General features: G+C 38.8%; 1 protein-coding gene across 4 annotated transcripts in view; it reads left to right on the forward strand.

Annotated features, from left to right (window-relative positions):
• The window catches only part of KAT2B (lysine acetyltransferase 2B), an 80,143-nt gene that overhangs the window by 14,453 nt on the left and 44,529 nt on the right, over nt 1-21,161 (forward strand). For all 4 annotated transcript variants that reach the window (XM_075212328.1, XM_075212326.1, XM_075212325.1 and 1 more), the window contains exons 2-4: nt 7,483-7,609; nt 11,940-12,085; nt 12,518-12,607. In XM_075212328.1, the coding sequence (XP_075068429.1) occupies nt 7,483-7,609; nt 11,940-12,085; nt 12,518-12,607 (363 nt within the window). The remainder of the gene's footprint in view (nt 1-7,482; nt 7,610-11,939; nt 12,086-12,517; nt 12,608-21,161) is intronic.

The raw sequence follows: 21,161 nt of genomic DNA on the forward strand, positions 1-21,161 counted from the left end.
CAAAGATAGACCCACAATGTGCCATTGCTTGGATACAAATGAGAAAGATCTAAACTTACTAGTCAGCAATGAGCTGCTCTTAAATGGTTAAAACTAATTCCAAACTGATTATATTTTGGTGGAGTAGCAGTGATAGCTTTCGTTTAAATTTTGTCACCATTGGCTCGTGTATGTTCCAAATCTTTGTTTTGATCCCACAGACGCTTACAGGAAGGAGAAGGATTCTATTTTATCTGTGGGATACCACAATGGTTGGATTGACAAAGCCACCTTTAATTTCTTGAGCCAGGTCTTCTTGGTAAGACCAATTTTCTATACCTTTCCAAATAATCACAAAGATTATTTGACTGCTCTATGAAGACCTGCAATGTTTCGTTTGGCCCTATTAATAGTTCAGTTGCTCAGTATCAAGATTCACAACTCTATGTGACGGGCTAGATATTTTTTGAGGGCCACTTAAAATTTTGGAAAGTTGTCAACAATGTTGAAGAAATTTGATATTTGTTCTTTAATTTTTTTTGTATTAGATGCTACCAGCCTCTCTACTAGTATGCCCCACCAGGCTGGCCTAGATCATGATCATGATCATCATTTATTTATATAGCGCCACTTATTCCGCGCCACCGTTTCAGAAGGTGAGTTACAAGACTTTAATAGCATTGACTTGCATATTAGGCTTGCTTTTCTATACATTCAGGACTCAATTTTCGGGATATACAAATGTATAAAATAAGTCAAGGTTTGCAGATCAAAATCTATATTAAACTGACTGATGGGAACTCATAATTTTATTTTGCCAGTCAACCCCTTTCATCTGCTTAATTCCCTTTCCAAATCTGAATTTTATGTGTTATGCTAGTCGTACTAGTCATCTTAATGTTAGGGAAGAGAAATTGACTAAAATGACTACATTTTTGAAGTTTGGTTATCCTCAACATGTACTTGTATTGCGCCACAAATCTTTGCAGTGTGGACAGTCAGAATGGCAAAAAATACAAATCATACATAAAAATAGTACAGGGTTGATGAAAAGTCTGCAGATGTGACAGACAGGTCCTGCTCTTGATAACTTAAAGTCAAGATTAATCTTACATTTTTCATTGACATAAGGATTGAATTATGCTTTGATTTTTTTCTGCTAATACCTGTGAAAGCACTGATTGTAGTTTTATTTCTTTATCAGCACTTGGTTCTTCAATGCCTTATCTACAATGTTGGATGTCAGTTGATGGTTCTGGCTGATTTGTTGCCACTGACAAGAGGTTGGAATCTACTTAATTGAAACCAAAATTTAGCTATAGATCACATAAAAATATTGGTTCACGAATTGCCAGTCCCATTTTTTATTTACAAGAAAATGACCACTGCGCCTCTCACAAAAGCTAGGGGCTATTAAGGTACTGGGTGTAATATTTTGGGCAATTTTATTTTTGGGGACTGTTAGACATCCCTACACAAGCAAACGTTTCTAATTGTCAACAGCTGGACTGTAGCCATAATGTCATCTCTATGATTCTGTGCTCTTGTAGCTTATTCTTTTTAGGCAATAAAAGAATGCAAATTGAAGGATGGCATTTCTATACATAGATCCCACAAGACATGTTTGGGAAAAGTATACTGCAAATACTCTGTGGTTAAACATTTCCTTGAGACTGGCTAAATGTCATTAAATTATATGCCTATTGAGCAAACTTATGTAGCAATTTTTCATATATTTTGAACAAGAGTCTGTCTAAAATGTTTTTTTTAAGTGTTTGCTAATTTTTTTTTTCTTTTTTTCCCCTTCAGGTTATCTGGACTGATCATGCACACTATATACACGATTCTGAAGATTTGTTTTCCCACTAAGAATTCATTCTGGATACACCATTAAATTATACATACTTTTGCATTATATAAGACACTAATGCAATCAGTGTCCTTGTTTTAGAAAGGGGGCAGTAGGTTCCCAGAGATTGTGTGTTCCTGTGTATTCATTGATCCACATGTTGAGTCATTTTTATTAACTTTAAATTTTGTTTATTCATATTGTTACATTTTTTATTTTGTTACATTGTGCATTTGATCCCATTTAGGCATGTATTTCTATGCTTGTACACCAACCACCTAATTTATTGAACATGCATTGGAACAATGTTATGTTTATGTATGTCAACCCTATTACTGACTTTTTGTGACATAAGAATGGTATACAATTTGAAGTGTTTACTGGTGAGATATGTACATCATTTTTTACCTTGATAAAAACCCATTGGGACTGAAATATGACATTTGTGGTTATGGACCAATAAAATAGTTTTAATTGCAACAGATTCTGTAGACTTTTACTGCGGGGGATGGTGAGGGGGGAAATATTGCATATACACTCTGCAAATACTACATACAGACTACTTTTAGATGCTCTGATTTGTGCTGTGTGAGGTCCAACTTCAAAAACATGCCCAAAGCCATTGACCAACACGTTTAATTGCAGAGGGCCTTTGTCAGGAGGCTAGCTACCTTTTTTGACAGGAATGATAAAGGAAGGGGGAGGGGTTAATAGAGCATTATAGTTATAAAATGTGTTTGTATTTGCTTATTGTTCAAATAGTGATCTATTGTTTTATTTTTGTTTTGTTTTTCATAATCTGAATTTAAAACATGTTATACAATAAGTGTTGTCCATATATTTTTGTAGCAGACTGGATACTATTTGTATATTTAGAATAATTGTACAGTAGAGATAATGAAGCTTGTCAAGGAGAGTGGTTGGGTAGTAAAAAACAAACAAAAATCCCTCAGGGGAGTCCTATCTGGCCTGCAGACTGGCAGTTGGAAACAATACGGGGATCCATTCACTAAATGGCCAACCATGTAAAATGTTAAATTGCCTGTCGAGATTCTCCTGACACTGTCTAAGTAAAATTATGTGATCAATGTTCTACTGATCTTATTTGTAAGCACTCTTATCCACACTGCTAGAAGCAGATTTGCCAGCCCTTGTAAATATGGTTGCCTTATAAAAAAAAAAATACTGATGCACTGTAAGGTTATCTCAAATTTTCTCAAAATGAAAATAGTAACCTACAATTATTATTTATTCATTTATAAAGTGCCACAAATTTCATAGCGCCAGACAGTTGTACAAATACAGTTAAGACATAACTAATACAATATGCAAAATCACAAATAAATGAAGCAGTTACACATCAGTAAAACAGAGGAGTGTGAGTGAAACTGTAGAGACTCCTACAGAATGTAGCAAAGATATGACAGGGACATACAAGTGAGACAGACATTACATTCTAGATGGGGTGTGTACTTAGAGACTGTAGGAGCAACTGGGATAAAATGTAGGCGGGGCAAAGAAATGGTCATGAGGGGGTAGGATAGGGGAACATGAAGAGGTTAGTTTTGAGGGAGCGTGGAAAGGATTGTAGGTTGGGGTAGAGTTGGGTGAGGTGTTCCAAAGGTAAGGAATTCCAAAGATGGGCAGCACAGAGGTTCTGGAGGCGAGACAGAGTGGGAAAAGTAATCAGGGGTAAGGAGAAAGGTGTGCCTCGAGATCAGAGATGTATGGGGTAGATGTGTTGGTGACGGCTTTGTAAGTGAGCGTAAGTAGCTTGAACTGAATTCTGAAATAGATGGGAAGCCAGTGAAGGGATTTACAAAGAGGAGCAGCAAAAGAGGAGCAACAGGAGAGGAAGATGAGCCTTGCCGCAACATTCTTGGTGGATCGCAGGGAGGAAAGGTGGGAGTCGGGAAGGCCAGTGAGAAATTATGAGTTAATGAACCAGGATTTTGGTTACTTCCCGAGAGAGAATGGGTCAGATTTTGGTAATGTTACGGAGGAAACAGGACGTTTTGAGATACTGGATGTGAGGGCAGAGTCAAGGATGACCCCAAGACAGCAGCATGGGAGACAGGAGAGAGTATTATTGACTGTGAGGAAAATGAACCTTGATGATCAAAGAAAAGCAAAAGGGGTTTTCAATCTAAAAGCGTTTCAGAATCTGATTCTTTGGGTAGCACAGTAGTGTCAGGAAGATGTCAGATTTTTATTGTACCCCAAATTTTTTTACTGATGAAATTTCACCACATACGTTCCTGACAAAGGCATCAAAACGGTTACTTAGTGAACGCAATGGTTTAAGTCATTTTATAAGAGGCACATTTTGAATTGCACTTGATTTTTTAACTAAAATATACAAAAACACTTTGTCAAAATAAATTCTATAATATAAATCTATTTTGTCCAAAATGCTGGTTATGTTACAGACATGAACACACTGTGAATTAAATGACATGATATGTCCAGTCGAAAGCATCAAACATCTTTTTTTATCTGGTTGAAAAAATAATGAAATCAATCATTTGTACAATGAGGTTAGGAAATTCTTCAAATAAATCATGATCTACAGTATTTCGGGAGAGTTTTACACAAAGGAAACTTTGGAACTTGGCAGTAAACATTTAATGTTTTACTCTACTGCATTGTTCTAATTTCCCTGGCTGCGTGCTATAATTGCACTAGATTTCTTGGAAAACACAGGTGTTAACTCCTGCATATTATCATATTGCAGTTTCTTCCCTCCTCAATATATTGTCGTTACTTTTCTGTGGCATTTTAGTACCTTCCAGAAAAGTGCTAAACATGATATTAATTTGCATAAAAAGTGGGTGAATGTGCAAGTAAGTGGAAGCAATTCATTTGTGTACTTCATGAGAAGCTGTCTGTAAATCTGTTCTTTGTGTGTAATGTTTTCAAGTAGAAATTGCTAGGTGTTCAGTATGGTACATTTTGACAAATATATAAAATAGTTTTTCAGACTTTACTGTTAAATGTAGGGATTATAGGATGGATTGTTACTCTTATTGCCAAAATGCTTATCTATGATATCAAAATGACTGGGTCAAAATGGGCAAAAAACAAAATGGACAAATCTGAAAAAATGCAGTTTATGTTTTTTATTACATAATTAGAAGTGCCATTTTCTTTGTAATAATTATGTACCTTCTACATAGTCTATGTATACATTTAAAATGCCATGTTTTATTTGGCAAAACGAAAGTCAATCAGATCATTTCTCCTATTTTTGTTGACAGATCTGCTATATCTTTTACTCTCAAATATTGTACTTGCTCTGAATCCCTGTTATTATGAGTGAGGTGATTGGTTGCTCTGTGGGGGGTGAAAAGTCTGGTTTGTCTTATTGCAAATAAATCCTTTCCAATTGGTAACGTAAATAAACTAGTCGGAGTACTTTTTTTTTTTTTTTTGCTATTGCACAACTCTGCATTTAGGTGTTAGTCCCTGTGACATACATCCTCTTTCAGCTTACATTAGTCCCACTTTTTATTTTATACCCTCACCCACTGCATATAATGAAGACTCTGTTTACAAAGCACACTGGATATGTGTCTCAAAACGCATTATTTTTTTATTTGGCACCTGTACCCCTAGGCGGGCGGCCTGTCTGCTCTGTGCTCGCAGGAAACACCTCTACAAACTAGAAGTGCACACAGGTTTGCAGAGAGGTAGAAAAGTCTGAAGAGAACCACCGGGCAAAAGTGAACAAAGTCAAACCTATACCTTTTAGATCCATCCATTTCTTTTAACCAAACATAATTGTTTTTTTGTTTAAAATATTGCTTGGTTTAACCTAATTTATGGTTTAAATTAATCATGTGAACTGTCTTTATTACATGTGATATATTTGTTTATATTTTAAGCTTCTTTTTCCTCTTACAATAGGAAAAGTGTTACTATAATTGCTCTTCTTCACCATATGATCCGTACTCAGTACTTGGCTAGGAACACCCTCACTCTCCCAAACTCCTTTAATCAGTTAGTGCAAACATCTGTTCCTTCACAAGTGTCGCAATCTTGCATCCTCAATCCATGTGCATCTGTGGGAATCCAGATGCACCTGTGCAAATCATGGCATGCATTATCACCAAAGAGGATTTTGCACTGAGCCTCAGTCATTTACCCTGCTAGAATTCTTAACTAGAACAATGCCCATGGGAAGAATGGTCTCGCACACTCTACTTTTGATATTTAAAGTTTTATATTCTTTTACGCTAGGGGTTCGTCAGAATTGTGAACTGAAATAAAACTGATTTATGAACTCTGTTTTAATTGAGTTTCAGTGGCCAATAGACTTTAGTTGCATAAGAGTGAGACAACAACGTTTATAAGAGGGACGTCTCCTAATTATTTGTATTATATTTTTGGTGACAGCACTTGTCTTGTTTTAAAGCAATCTTCTGATGAGCTCGATCATGATACACCTATTCTTCTTGAGATTAAAGTTTGGATTTTTTTCAGGGTTCTGAATTGGTATTAGTCCTGCTTACTATATCAGTTATCTCTTAGTAGCTGTAAGGGGAAGTGGTGGAAATAAATGAAAATAAGAGTTCAACTTGACTTTTGAACTCAAATTTTCTATATTTTAAAAACAAGGAATAGAAGTTATAGCTATTTCGGGACATTTTAAGAAAAAAGACCAAAAGATATTTAAGTTAAAACTTTAAAGACTACATAATGTTGGCAATTTGGGTCATGTTAAAGATCTACTAATTTCTCTACCACAAAACACAATAAGCAGACCAAAATTATTCACATGAGAAATTGGATGTGAAGAATTACCTTGAAAGTTTAGGCTACACTATTTCTGACAATGTATATTACTATCTTTGTATTCTGACATTGACAACTTTTTAAGTTGCATTTTTATTTAGCAGTATAAGTGTTATGCCTAGTTATAGTACAATAGCCAATGTTAGAAATGTGGCTACTGTGGTTGACTCTCATTATTTTGTATGCACAATTAAAGTCCTGTACTTTATTGCATGTATGTGGTGATCCACATATCTAGGTATGTTTTGATTTCACTGACACTTTCAAATATGAGCCTTGACATAAGGGTTTGAGGCCTGTAACTTGAGTACAAACAGACAACATTGAGCAAGCTATATATACGCTTCTTTCTACACTATTTTAAGCCTTGTTAAAAGGATTTTCTTCCATGACAATGATCAATCACTGTATTTGTCATATAATGAGTGACTGATTGGAGCGTCGCTTTTTACAGTTCACCAACCTGGAAAATAGCCCTCTCTTTGCCATGTCTTAGTGCCAACAACACCACATGTGAGAGTCCCAGTGCAGTAAACTATTTCTGCTGTAACTGACAAATTTTGAGATGTCTGTGGGACCAAAAGTGAAAGTTTTCAGAAGTTACTCAAGGAGACGAAACTGACCACCTAAGATGGGGAATGTCTGATTTGTAAATGTCCCCTTTTAATTTCTGTTAAAACAACTTTAGTGTAGATACATACAAACGCAAAATGCTATAAATTTAATACGGCTTTTCCATTTTATAGGACCTAATTATTGATGTTTTATTTCATTGTCTTGTAAAATATATAAATAAAAGGCCTTAGCCAGTAATGCGTTGGGTTTGTTAACTAAAAACAAATATTTTGCAATGATTTCAGGCTGATGAAACGTGTAAGTGCAATGGCTGGAAGAACCCGAATCCACCTCCCACACCACCCCGAATGGATCTTCAACAGATCGTTGTCAGTCTCACTGAGCCGTGCCGTAGTTGTTCGCACACACTTGGTAAGGAAGTACTTTTTAAGGTAAATTTGGCTATGGTCAAAGCACCTTTGTGTTATCAGCCGTCTTCTCCTGCATTTCCACATGCCTCTGTTTTGAAGTGGACAGGGATAGGACAGCCTGTAGCCAATCAGAATGCTCACGGCAGCACAGAAAAAATTCTAAGAAGAGTATGTTGATCTTGTGTTTAGCAATGAGCAGTGCTATGATGTGGGGAGCATAATGGAGCAAGCGGAAGTCACAGGCCACACGAGGTGGTGATGGCAAATTTAGGTAACAGAATTTAAAAATGTATTAGATGCCTTTTGTACTACGTGATCCGTAGGTTTAAACTGGACCACCAGAATTAGACATTTATAAATGTTCACTTTTTACCCTTACTAACTATGTAACTTTAAAACCGATGTCAGATAATGGAAAGAGCAGTGCTGTTCTCCAGCTACTGCCCCACGTTTGTGTTCAATACACAAATATTTATCAATAACCTCATTTATTAAAAATTCTAGGACGTTGCTGGAACTTCTACAGTGAATGCCTGGCTCCTAGATACATCATATCTGACTATTGTGTGTAGTATTGCTTAGTCTTAACCATCCCTCTTTTGGAGCGAAATTCCCCTGGTCTGATTTTCTTCAAAACTGTTCAATTGGTGTCCTCAGTCACATTCCCCCCACCCACAATCTGGATCAGTAGTGGTGGTGGATGGACCCTCAAGTGAGGCCCAGGTACTTTGTACCTGTCTACCTCATCTCTCAGCACCCAGAGCTCAGATTGTAGCTCTGAAAAGTGACTGACTGGCTAATATAAAGATAGTCATAACTATGTATTAGGTTATAGTGATGAAAATAACAAGTGTTACAAAAAGTAGTACTTCGCCTTTAAAGTTTGTACTGGATGTTATACATTCTGGAAGTGGTCTTATAAATACAAGCAGATGGAGCACTACAAATGGCGTAATCCAGCGCATCTTCAAGAGAAGAGAATGCGATGAATGATCATATTGTTGATGTAAGAGTATAATGCTGCACCTATAGTTGTAGTTTTTATTCATTTGTATTCAAATGTTTAAGGCGGTGTGTGATTCTGTCTGTGAAATACAGTAACAGTCATCTCTTTCATCATTTGAAATGTAAAGTACAGGTTTGGGAACTGTTAGCTGTAATCCTTGGGACTTCAAGTTTTTAAGATAAGAATGTTGTCTGTAATTTGGATCACTTTGACTAATACATATAAACTGACATTTAAAATTTAATGTAAATCTCCCACCCTCCGCTTTCTACTACTATCTTCAAATCTCACATCTCTACAACAATAAGATCGAGAGCGCACATCCTGCTGCCCTTCCCTGTTAGAATCTCAGTCTTAACAGGTCTTCCTCTAGAGGGCTCATACCCACTTTTATTCACTCCTGATGCACCACAATTTACTTGACAAAAAACCACATGAGCTACACTGGGACGAGGACATGGCTGATACCCTTGAAATTGATGAGTGGAGGATAATTCGGGAATCTGTAGCTAAATCTTCAATCTGCACTCAGGTTGAAGAAAATTTGTACAAACTATTATTTTACTGGTATTTAGACTCCTCCAGACTGAAGGCAATTTATCCAACAACTACAGATTTCTGGTGTGATTGCGGCCAATGGGGCACCCTGTCCCACTTTTGGTGGAGCTGCCCTATAATTATACCACTTTGGTGATACATTTTACACCTTATTTACAAGATCAGACATCTACAATTCCCATTTCACCGCTCCTATTTCCTTCTGCCACGTCTTTCTGCTGGTGACTAATCTGGAAATTTCCAAGCCACATTCTCACTGCTGCTATATGCTTTGTTGCCTAAAACTGAAAGCAGGCAGAGTGTCCCACTATTTCAGCTTTGATTCATAATGTTTGGAAGATTTATAAACTAGAACATATAACTAGTATCATAAATGATCGGCCTAACCAATTTCTGGCAACCTGGGAATCCTGGCGTGAATATTTTGCCTCTTGACTTCCCGCTCCCATATACAGAGTGCTACACAAATGTTTAGATAACTCATTCCTCTCTATTAGAACACTTCTTCTGCTCCTCCTCCCCCATTTTTATCTCCCCAGTACCAACATGCCCCTTTTTTCCTTTCCCCCTTCGCCTTACTGTTCCTCTGGTCCTTCCCCCTGTAGCACTTGACACCATGTATACCAATCTGCCTGCCTATATCTACAAAGGGCACCCTTATCTCTTTTTTGTTGTTGTTGTTTTCATTGAAATTGTTTTACAAATATGTGCTCATTTGTACTGTATATGCTGCATCTCCTTTCATCTCTGCATCCTTGCCTTTTTTCTTCTGTACCTCCCCCCCTTGCTTTTTTTAATGAAAAACATCAATAAAAATTTATTTAAAAAAAAGAGGGGAAGAAATGACTTGTTGTAAATAAAAATAGTAGATTGTAAAATGTTCCTATATATTTCCCTACCATGCCCCTGGCATTGACCTCCTTATTAAATTGTTTAGCAGCACTACTCACAGTAACGGTAGGAAGAGGCACTTGGTGATCTTGACTGTGTACATGATGCACAGCGTCAATTATGTACTTTTTTTTCTTTCCTATTTTATAGAATGTTCTGGATAATGGATTTTTGGATAAAAGATATGATATCTAGGTTATTGTAAATGTATTCCTTGCCTGTGTGTGACTCCCATGTGTGGAATCATGTTTTTAGATTAACATAATTATGAACTAGGATCCTATAACTTTACAGCTTTTGGAAATCAAGTGAATGCAAAGACTGTCAATTATAGATTGGACAAATCATATAGTTATCAGGGTTTTCTATTGTAAATCTTACAACTGCTCTGTGTAATTAATAATTATAAGATAAATAACATTGCATTGTTCTGTACATCTGCCCAGAATTGTAAGGGTTTTTGTGTATACTATTGGACCATTGTTACTAAAAGTTTGGCTGTTGATTATAATCTGTGTTTTTGCAAGGTCATCTGCTGACTGCATTAATTGAGCCCTTTATCTGGTCACATGGCTCAGCTGCTGAATGCCTGGATCTATTCATTTCGGCCATAATAATGTGTTGTTTGACAATATCTAAATTTCTGTGACCTTTTAGAGATTTAAAAATATATGAAATTATTCTATTGATATTAAAGGGATGGAGCAGATGAAGATTGGTCGAAGGAAATTAAAGAGCTGTTTTCTTATTTTGTATGAGGGCCCATTGGATCTTACTTACTTGTAATTCATTGGTTTAAAGAGTCTATTACTATGTCTTCTGATAATATTGATAGTATTACTTTACTTCATGGTGCATTGTGAACTATGAAGGTGAAAAATAAACTGGGTTCCTCAGTGACCCTTTAATTCCAGCATTAAGTCCAGCATGCTCTTTATTTGCTATGCTCTCTTCTGTGCTGGCTTCTTCTAGGCAGTACAACAAGAGAGCTACAATGTATAAAGGCAACCAGCACAGCAGAAAACATAATGCAGTCTGATAGCTTGACTTGGAAAACAAGTTGAGCTGTAGGCATAGAGTTAGCTCCATGATTCCTATTCCTCACAATTAACCTAATGTGCAGTCTGGATGAAGCCACCCAGGGAACAGATGTAGTGCAGTTTGATAGCTAGACTTGCAAGGTGAGTTTGGTTGTTATCATGGAGCATTTGCTTTCAGGCTATCTCCTTGTATAGCGCACAGATTAGCTGCTGTGCATTTGAGGGGCAAGCTTCCAGTAGAATCGATCATGGCGAGCACCATTTTTTGTTTGCTAAGGGACTCATTAGTATAGCAGTAAAATTAAATAAAGAGGACCTGATGACAGCTCCTTCTGTAAATGATGGGAATCCCAGTCCTGTAGTTTCCTCTCTCTTAATTACCTATATCCAATTAGATTGATCATGGTTATTATCCATATCCAATTGGATCGGTCATGTAACTAAGATTCAATAGTGTGTTGAGGACTACTGAGACTGTTTACAACCAGGAAGAAGGGCCTGGCGAAATGCCTGGGTCATTTGAAGAATTTGAACATTTATCTACTGCTCGTCTTGAGTTGTTTTTGTTTGTTGTTCATTTAGTCTAAACACCATTTTAATTATGTTTTGACATATGTTAAATTGCATAAGGTAATTCTAAATTTATGTCACTACACTGAATTGATATAATAATTTTCAGTTGCATGTATAGCTCTGGCATTTGCATTAGAATTGCACCAGTCTCTTAGCTAAACTGACAATGATTTGAAATAGTTGCTTTTATACTGTTTATTATAACTTCGCTGTGCTGCATGAATGTGACAAAAACAGTTTTTTCCAATCTTGCTTTCTTTCAGCTTCACATGTTTCCCATTTAGAGAATGTATCAGAAGAGGAAATGAATAGGCTCCTGGGGATTGTACTAGATGTGGAATATCTTTTCACTTGTGTACACAAGGAAGAGGATGCTGATACCAAACAAGTGTATTTCTATCTATTTAAGGTAATACATGCATTTCAGGGAAGTTTTGAATAGTGATATAAATACATATGCATGGCCCGAGTTAGCATTAGGCACAATAGACCTGTGCCTATGGGCGGCAGACAGTTAGAGACAGCTCGCTCCCTGCACAGATTATATGTTATCAAAATCTTCTATGTAAAAGGTGTGGTTAGTGAACGGGGTAGGACTTATAGCTCCAAAGGATTTGTGCCTTAGCCTCTAAGTATATAAAGTAGTCTAAATTACGATTTATTTTTTATATAAAAACCTATCTTTAAGAAGGGTTTAGTTGTAACACATTAGAATAACTTTTGTGTAAGACTGCTTTAGAGACATGGTGGATCTGCAGACAGTGTTAGGCCATGTCAATAAACCATAGATAGAAAACATTAACAGTGTCTTGTTTTTATCTCTATCCTTTCTTACATGAAGCTTTTAAGAAAGTGTATTCTACAAATGGGGAAACCTGTGGTGGAAGGATCATTGGAAAGCCCACCATTCGAGAAGCCAAGTATTGAACAGGTAATGGTATTTATAGTGATTTCTCAGCAAAACACTTTAACAAAATATTTTCTTCTTTACAACAGAAACCAACTATTCATTGTAAAATTATAGAAACTATTGTTGCCCGTAGTTACTATCTGCATTTCCTTGTCTTGTTTCTAACATTGCGCCATTTATGTACAAAATTCCGACAGAATTGAGTATTTCGCTTGAAGTTGAATTTAACCCTAGATACACTGTACGCATGGGTGTAAATGAATCCTGTTTATCCTCCATTCAGCAATCGAAAACTGGAATCTCACATAGATTGACCTCCATTGCTTGTGCAAAGTACTACATTGTATTTATCAGAGCATTCTCTGTACTGCATCGGTGTCTCTCTATAAAGATCAGTTAAATGTAATTAACACCTACGTGCTCAGATCCTTCGTTTCAGTTATATATATACAGGGTGATTCAAAAGTCGCAGTACACCCTTTTATTTCAAAAACTCTACAGGAAATTGGGAAACCTGAATACTCCAGTAAGGTATGGGTGACGTGGTCTATCTTTTACGGTATGTACCAAACATGGGCGCCATCTTGAAATCGGCCAATCGGCCCAATTCCTGTAGAGTTTTTGAAATAAAAGGGTGTACTGCGACTTTTTGAATCACCCTGTATATCTATATTATAAACCAATATATTTCTGACACCAGCCCAGAGAAGAAAAATGTTTTGACAGAAAGATTGCAAGAGAAATTAATTTGTTGCACTGCCTCTGATAATACCCGAACTAGTGGAAGAGAATACATGATAGGGATGCTCTATAAGCAGCATTTTCCTTCTATGGTTGGCACATCTCCCGGGTATGACAAAGATTTTTTTTTTCTCAGTGTGTTCAATGTGTAACGACTACTTTTGGTAATGGCAGTGCAATGTGTAAAGAAAGAGGGGATGTCAATCAACAAAAGCTCAGCTTTAAACACATTGGGGGACATTTATGAGAACAGTTCTACAGGTAAATGAATAAAATGAAGAAGTATTGGTGTTTTCTATAGTACAAAATCAGACGTTTGTTTTTATTTTCTAAACTGCACTAAAAAATGACATAGGGATCTCTTTAAAAAGCAATGAAGAGCCACAATGCTCTTCACCTTTTTCTGCCTTTTCTTATATAACAAAGGGTTAATGCTGGCGTTACTTGTCTTTTACACTGGAATCCAACTGGAGCCTGTCTGGCTTTGCTGGATCCCTCGTGTGAAAGCGCTATGCACACGCACAAAGCCCTCTCTCTATTCGCTCTAGGCTGCCAGTTAAAGGTTTTTTGGAGGAGGAGGTATCGTCACCAATTTGCATCAATACATACTGGTAATTACACCTCTGTGTAATAATCTGTTTGGTTTCTATGGACAGCAGTACCTGTTCTTCAGTTTTTTGCGCAGAACAAAATGTTATAGTTATAGCCTATGTGGGTTTGACTGCTTTTAAATTAAATCTTAAAATTTCCTTATCCATCACAATGTTTTCAGTGTCCTTGTTCCAATTTATTTTTCATACCAGCAATGTTGTAAAGCATGATTAGTTTTGTTCATTTAACAATTCTATGAATTTACATAACTGCAGATTTTCAGAAAGGAAGAGCTGAATCAAGAGCCTGTTGTTAAGTAATTACTGGTTCGCTGATATATCATCCAACTCTCAGCTTCTCAGCGAACAAAGCAGCCATTTTATATACGGTTATATATAAAATATAAGAGCGAGACTGTTAAAATAAGCTTTTAATCATTGTAGTAAATAAACATTTCTGATTTTGAGAATATTGTTTAGTTTCTTGCAGGTTTTAATAGAAAATCAACAAAGATACAACAGCAACTTATGCTGTAAGATAAATAAATGGCAGAGAATAAAACAATTTCCATCACAAAGCATAGTGAAAAGATACCTCCCATTGGTGTTAAAACGGCCTTGGTGGTGGGTTGTTTTTTTCTCATTTACAAAGATCATGAACTTTCAAATCATTTTACATTAGTAACTAGCTTTTGTGTGTGTAATGTTAACATTTTTGTTGTATTTTCATAGTGCATTTCACGCCCAGAATAATTTTATTTTTATATATACTATTCACTTTGTTACACTTAAAAATAACTTTTAATTTATCTTAAGTGTAACTAAAATGTTGAAATTACAGTGATCACTAAAGTACCACCATAAAGTCACCTTGTTCAAAAACTGCATGGGAAAATAAGCTGAAAATAATTGTTATGCATTTGAATCACTTTAACTTGCGATGCAGAAGAGCATTTTTTATAAAACTTAATAACTATCATGGTATTAGCTGGCCTCAGTTTGTATGCAAAACATTATAACTAGAGATGTTTACTGACCCCCGTGTTTTTGTTTTGGATCTGGATTAACTTTGTGTTTTTGTTTTTGTTTTGGATCCCTAATTTGGCTCTTGTTTTGTTCTTACATTATTATTAACCTCAATAACATTATTTTCCAGTCATTTTCCAGTTAATTTTTGTCAATTGACAAGAACACTGCTACCCCTCCTGTTTCTGTATGAGCAATGGCACTGGAGCTGGAGAGTGACAAGAGCAGTGCTTCCCGTTTCTGTATGAGCAATGGCACTAAGCAATGTCACTGGAGAATGGAGAGTGACAAGAACACTGCTACCCCTGTTTCTGTGTGAGCAATGTCACTGGAGCTGGAGAGTGACAAGAACACTGTTACCCCTGTTTCTGTGTGAGCAATGGCGCTGGATCTCCTGGGGAGGGAGGTACTTATGGAATCCAAAACCCGCGAGATCCGACAATGCAACAATGACAATTTGCCTCGATTCAGATCCGAGGACATGCGAAAGTAACGAGCCGGCTCGCGAGCCTACTCGGATCCCCTAGGTTTGGGTGGGCTCGATTTTCAGAAAACTGAGCCTGAGCATCTCTACTTTAAACTAACTTTCAATTTTATATCTCATGCTTATTGGGCCACCCCCATAGAGCTGTTATCTATCGCCCCCTGGTTTTGTCTCTCAATTCCTGAATCACTTTGTCGACTAGCTCTTCCACTTTCTCCCCTCTAGCATTCTCTCCCTCGTCTTGGGAGACTTTAATATCCACATTGACAAACCCCCCTGACAAAGCTGCCTCCAAATTTTTCTCCCTTTCCTCTTCTCTCTTTTTGAATCACCCTGCCCCTCTCACTTTCCTTCTTCCCTAAAGTGCAAACACCAGGCGCAACCTGGATGACACTGATCCCATAGCTTTCGCCTCCTTTCTTGTCTCACTCCTCTCCCCCATGACCACCCTTTCTTGTCTGATCAGGCTGTCTTCATCTACAATCACACCCTTACAATTACACTTGACTTAATTCTTCATCATTTCCTGCCTCAACCATGTTACACCAAACATACTCTATATCTTCATATTCTTCTCCTACAGTTCTACTACTCTTTAAACAGTCCTACTTTATGGCGCTGGATCTCCTGGGGAGGGAGGTACTTATGGAATCCAAAACCCACGAGATCCGACAATGCAACAATGACGTTTTGCCTTAATTCAGATCTGAGAACGCGCGAAATTACCAAGCCCGAACATCTCTAATTATAAGATATAATACTTTATAAAAATAAACTTTCACTGAAATAAATAGTTTAAATAGCAGAAAAGGTACGTGCAACATCTGGTGGCATACCCATTGATATCAGCATGGGTAAGCACTCTGCGAGCACTACTGCTGCGGGCAGATTGGAGAAGTATGCCCGTTCAAATCCTGCTACAGCACCGGGGGGAACTCCTGCATCTGAGCCACAGGTGCCTCAGTCTTCTAAGGATGCAGAGACGCCTGTTGATGCTACTCTTCAAGAAGTCCTGAAAGCTATCGCTGCCTCTGAAAAGAAGGTAATGGACAAAATTGGAGAGGTACAGGTTGACTTGTCATTGATGAGGCAGGATTTTCAGAAGATTCGTGAACGTGTGTCGGAGACAGAGGCCCGTATCTCCATATTAGAAGATACTACAGTTCCTTTGCCGCAGAAAGTTGCTGGATTGGAAGCTCAGATGGCGTCGGTTAAACAAAAAATGTCAGACATGGAGGGTCGCCTCAGACGCAGCAATGTTCGGCTGGTGGGTCTCCCTGAAAAGGCAGGGGGTGATGCTCCGGAGACATTCTTGGAAAATTGGATGATTCAGCTGTTTGGCAGAGGGGAGTTCACGGCCCAGTTTGCGGTGGAGAGGGCGCATCGAATCCCGACTCAGATGCCACCTCCTGGTGCGCAGCCACGCACATTTATTGCTAAACTGCTACATTATAAAGATCGGGATGCTATTCTCCGCCTGGCTCGGACCAAGGGCCCCCTACTGTACCAAAACCAAAGAGTGGCTGTGTTTCCTGACTTTTCGGGGGATGTACAAAAGAGCAGAGCCCAGTTTATACAGGTGAAGCATCGCCTTCGTGAGATGCAGCTGCCGTATGCTATGCTTTTCCCGGCTAGATTGCGTGTGGTTGCAGATGGAATAACTCATTTCTTTGGATCTCCGTCGGAGGCGACTAATTGGTTGGACAGGAGAGCTCCTAGTGGTATTCGTCCGGATTGAAGATATCTTTGGTGACGTATGGATCTCCTGGACTGAAATGATGCTGTTAGAAATTGTATGCTTCAGATAGTTAAAATGTCTGAGTTATGCTTCAAGAACCGAGATGGTGCTATTGAGGAATGTGTGCTTTTGATAGTTGTAATGTTTGAAACTTACTCCGGTAATGTTTATCACTTGATTCATGTTCATATATAACTGAAATGTTGTGATTAATATTGTAGGTATTTGGTTGCTTATGATAATGTTAGTTATAAGGTTATTTTACTTAAAACTGCTGGATCTTATGGTTGGTGTTAATGGATGGTCTTGGTATGGAGGGTTAGAGGAGTACTAGGGGTGATTTTGTGGGCTGGGGAGCTTCCCTTGCTTAAAGGGTCGTGGTTTCCCTCTCCTTTTTTTTCGGTGCATACGAGTATTTCCATAAGTGTGTGGAGATAGGTGTGTGCGCTGTGTAAGGGGATGCGGGATAGTTATAAGGGGATCCAGGTATGTCTAAGTTGGGGGTGGATATACGGGGAGGGGGGTTGTTTGAATAGGGTAGGGAGGGGTAGGTTTTTTCAACGCAGTGACGGGTGTGGCACTTTATCTTTATGCAAATACTTCTGGATGATGAAATTGACTATTTTGTTATATGCTAATGTGGTTGGCTGGTGGCTGGGTGTCTGTCTGGGCTGGAGGGGGTTGACGTTTATGTGGAAATGTCACATATGTATTCCCTTGTGTTATGGCGACTGGGAAGATGGATAGGGGGTCTATTAAAATCCTGACTTGGAATGTTAGAGGTCTAAATGATAAAATTAAACGGTCTTTGGTCATATCCCAATTGAAAAAGTATGAGGCAGATGTTATATGTTTAACTGAAACTCATTTAGTGGGAGGTAAAGTGATGGCCCTTAAGAAACCGTGGGTTGGGTGGGCATACCATGCTACTCATACAGGTCATTCTAGGGGGGTATCTCTCCTTATACGTAAGAAAGTAAATTTTATTTTGGAAATGGTGGAGTCAGACCCATTAGGTAGATATGTTTTTGTGAGAGGCATTTTTGATTCTGAGCGTATAAACTTACTGTCGGTATATGTTCCCCCCCCTTATAGTGGGGAGGTCCTAAAAAAGTGCAGTGATTTTATTTCTCTTTCTCCTGATACTCCAGTGATTTGCTGTGGGGATTTCAATAATGTGATGGATTCTAATGTTGATAGGTGGAGGGAGGTGGGGGATACTACATATGCCAAAAAAACAAAATTTGCTGATGTGGTGGAAGAGATGGGTTTGGTGGATGTGTGGCGTCTGAGGCATCCGGCAGAGGTCTGTTTCTCCTGTTATTCCACTTCATATAATGCTTTCTCCCGAATAGATCTAGGACTTGTATCAAAGGAGTTACTGCCGGCTGTCTCCGATGTTGCATATTTACCAAGGGGGATTTCAGATCATTCTCCATTGGTATTAACAGTTAGGCTTACTGTGTCTCGGGGTCAAGCATTTTGGAGGCTTAACCCCTTTTGGTTGACATTATTGCAAGACGGAAATACTTTAGAATCCCAATGGGAGGAGTACTTTGTTACTAATGCGGACACGGCGGCCCCGCCTCTTGTCTGGGACTCATTTAAGGCTTTTTTAAGAGGTTCCTTAATCAGAAGTATTAATTGTTTCAAAAGAGAGTCTAGGTTGAAAGGTGATAGATTGGAAAAAGAGGTTGTGCGGTTGGAGGAGGTGTATCTCTCTTCTCATGTGGCTTCTGATAGGATGGCTTGGCTGGCGGTACAGAGAGAATGGTCGGATTACTTGTTAGATAAATCAAGGCGTAAGTTGTTATTTGTTAAGCATACTCAATATTTTGAAGCGGATAAATGTGGTAGGTTTTTGGCTTATTTAGCTAGGTCAGAAGGGGCGGCTGCTGTAGTGGAGGGTGTTACAGATACTTTGGGTGTTGTGCATACCTTGACTGAAGAGATCAGTGATGTTTTTTATGTGTATTTTAAGGATGCTTATGCGTCAAGAGCTGAGTACTCAGACTTTGATTTGGACGTGTATTTAGCGGATGTTTCCTTACCTGAACTGAGTGCAGATGGTAGAGAAAGTTTGGATGTGTCAATTACTGATGAGGAGATTGTAGCTGCGATAGCCTCGTTTCCAAATGGCAGGGCTCCGGGCATAGATGGGATACCCATAGAGTTGTATAAGAAACATCTGGGGTTCTTTGTGCCTCGTTTGAAAGACATATTTACAAGCTTTAGAGATCAGGGGTGTGTGTCTCCGTCTATGTCTGAAGCCCTTATAGTCCTTATCCCTAAAGCGGGAAAGGATCCCTTGTTTCCAGAGTCATACAGACCGATATCGTTACTGACAACGGATATTAAGATTTTGGCAAAAATTTTGGCGACACGTTTGAACCGGGTGATTAGTGAGGTAGTGCATCCTGACCAAACTGGGTTTATGCCGGGAAAATCTACCGCTATAAATTTGCGTAGGCTTTTTTGTCATCTGCAGCTGCCCCACCCTGCGGATGAGGAGGCGGTGGTGGTGTCCTTAGATGCTGCTAGGGCCTTTGACTCGGTGGAGTGGAGGTACTTGTGGGCGGTGCTGTTGAAATTCGGGTTTGGCCCGGTTTTTATTCAGTGGGTTCGACTGCTGTACTCTTGCCCTACAGCTAGAGTCTGTGTAAATGGCTTTGTGTCTCGTCAGTTTGTTATGGGCAGAGGTACCAGACAGGGGTGCCCTCTGTCCCCCACTCTGTTTGCTCTGGCCATAGAGCCATTGGCATGTGTGATTAGAATGCAGTCAGATATCACTGGATTACGAATGGGTTGCAGGACGGACAAGATTGCCCTTTATGCAGATGATATGCTGCTTTTTGTGTCATATCCTGATAAAGCATTGCCAATTTTACTCCGTGTGGTCTCGGTGTTCGGTAGGTACTCGGGGCTTTTGATTAATTGGAGTAAATCCAGTGTAACTCCGATTAAGGGTACCTGCCCTACGGGGCAAGTTTTGCAGACTCCTCTTAAATGGGCCCCGATATTTAAATATCTTGGTATCTGGATTTCTAGTGATATGGGTCAATATATCCAGTGTAATGTTCAGCCTCAGATTGACTATCTTAAGAGCCGGATTGGGGTATGGAAGCAGCTGCCATTGTCGGTCACAGGTAGAATTAATTTGATCAAAATGATAATTCAACCAAAGTTTTTGTATGTTTTACAGCAGTCACCGGTATATATCCCCCATAGCATATTTCGCTACATTGAACGTCTCATGGCCTCTTTGGTGTGGGCAGGCAAGAGAGCAAGAGTTAAGCTTACCACCTTATATCGTTCCCGAGGATCAGGGGGCCTGGCTTTGCCAAATCTACGGCTTTATTATTTTGCCTCCCAGTTGACACATATTGAGGTATGGTTCCGGTCGCGGTTGGGTGTAGATTTGCATGACTTTTTAGTTTCTGAGACAGGCTCTAGTCATATGCGTGTGCAGTTTCTTCTGGCTGGAAGAAAGGCTGTGAGGGACCCCCCTTTGTTAGTACAGGCCATGAAAATTTGGCGACTATCATCCCAGCTTGGGGGTGGATTGGACTTGGACCCGTGCACTCCACTTTGGGATAATTTGGATTTTGGAGAATTGATTAGGATGGAGGGAGCTGGAGCTTGGCGAATTTATAACATAATACATATTGGACAACTGTATGAGAGTGGAATATTATATTCATTTGAGCAACTTCAGAGTTTATATGAGATACCTAGGGGTTACTTTTATAGATATTTGCAGTTAAGACATGCTCTGGCCTCGCAGTTTCGGGAAGCTGCCCCGAGCTTTAGTGTGGATTCATTAAGGGTGCAACTCTCAAGGTTGGGCCAAAGGCGGCAAATTTCATTTTTGTATTCAATATTGATGGAAGGATCGGGTGAAGGGGGCTTGCCGGAGCTGCGATGCAGGTGGGAGGGTGATCTGGGGCGTCTTAGTGACAAAGCATGGAATGTGGTGTTATGTAGCCCGAAAGAGGT

Source organism: Mixophyes fleayi, chromosome 5 (genome assembly GCF_038048845.1).
Source record: "Mixophyes fleayi isolate aMixFle1 chromosome 5, aMixFle1.hap1, whole genome shotgun sequence".
Lineage (NCBI taxonomy): Eukaryota > Metazoa > Chordata > Amphibia > Anura > Limnodynastidae > Mixophyes > Mixophyes fleayi.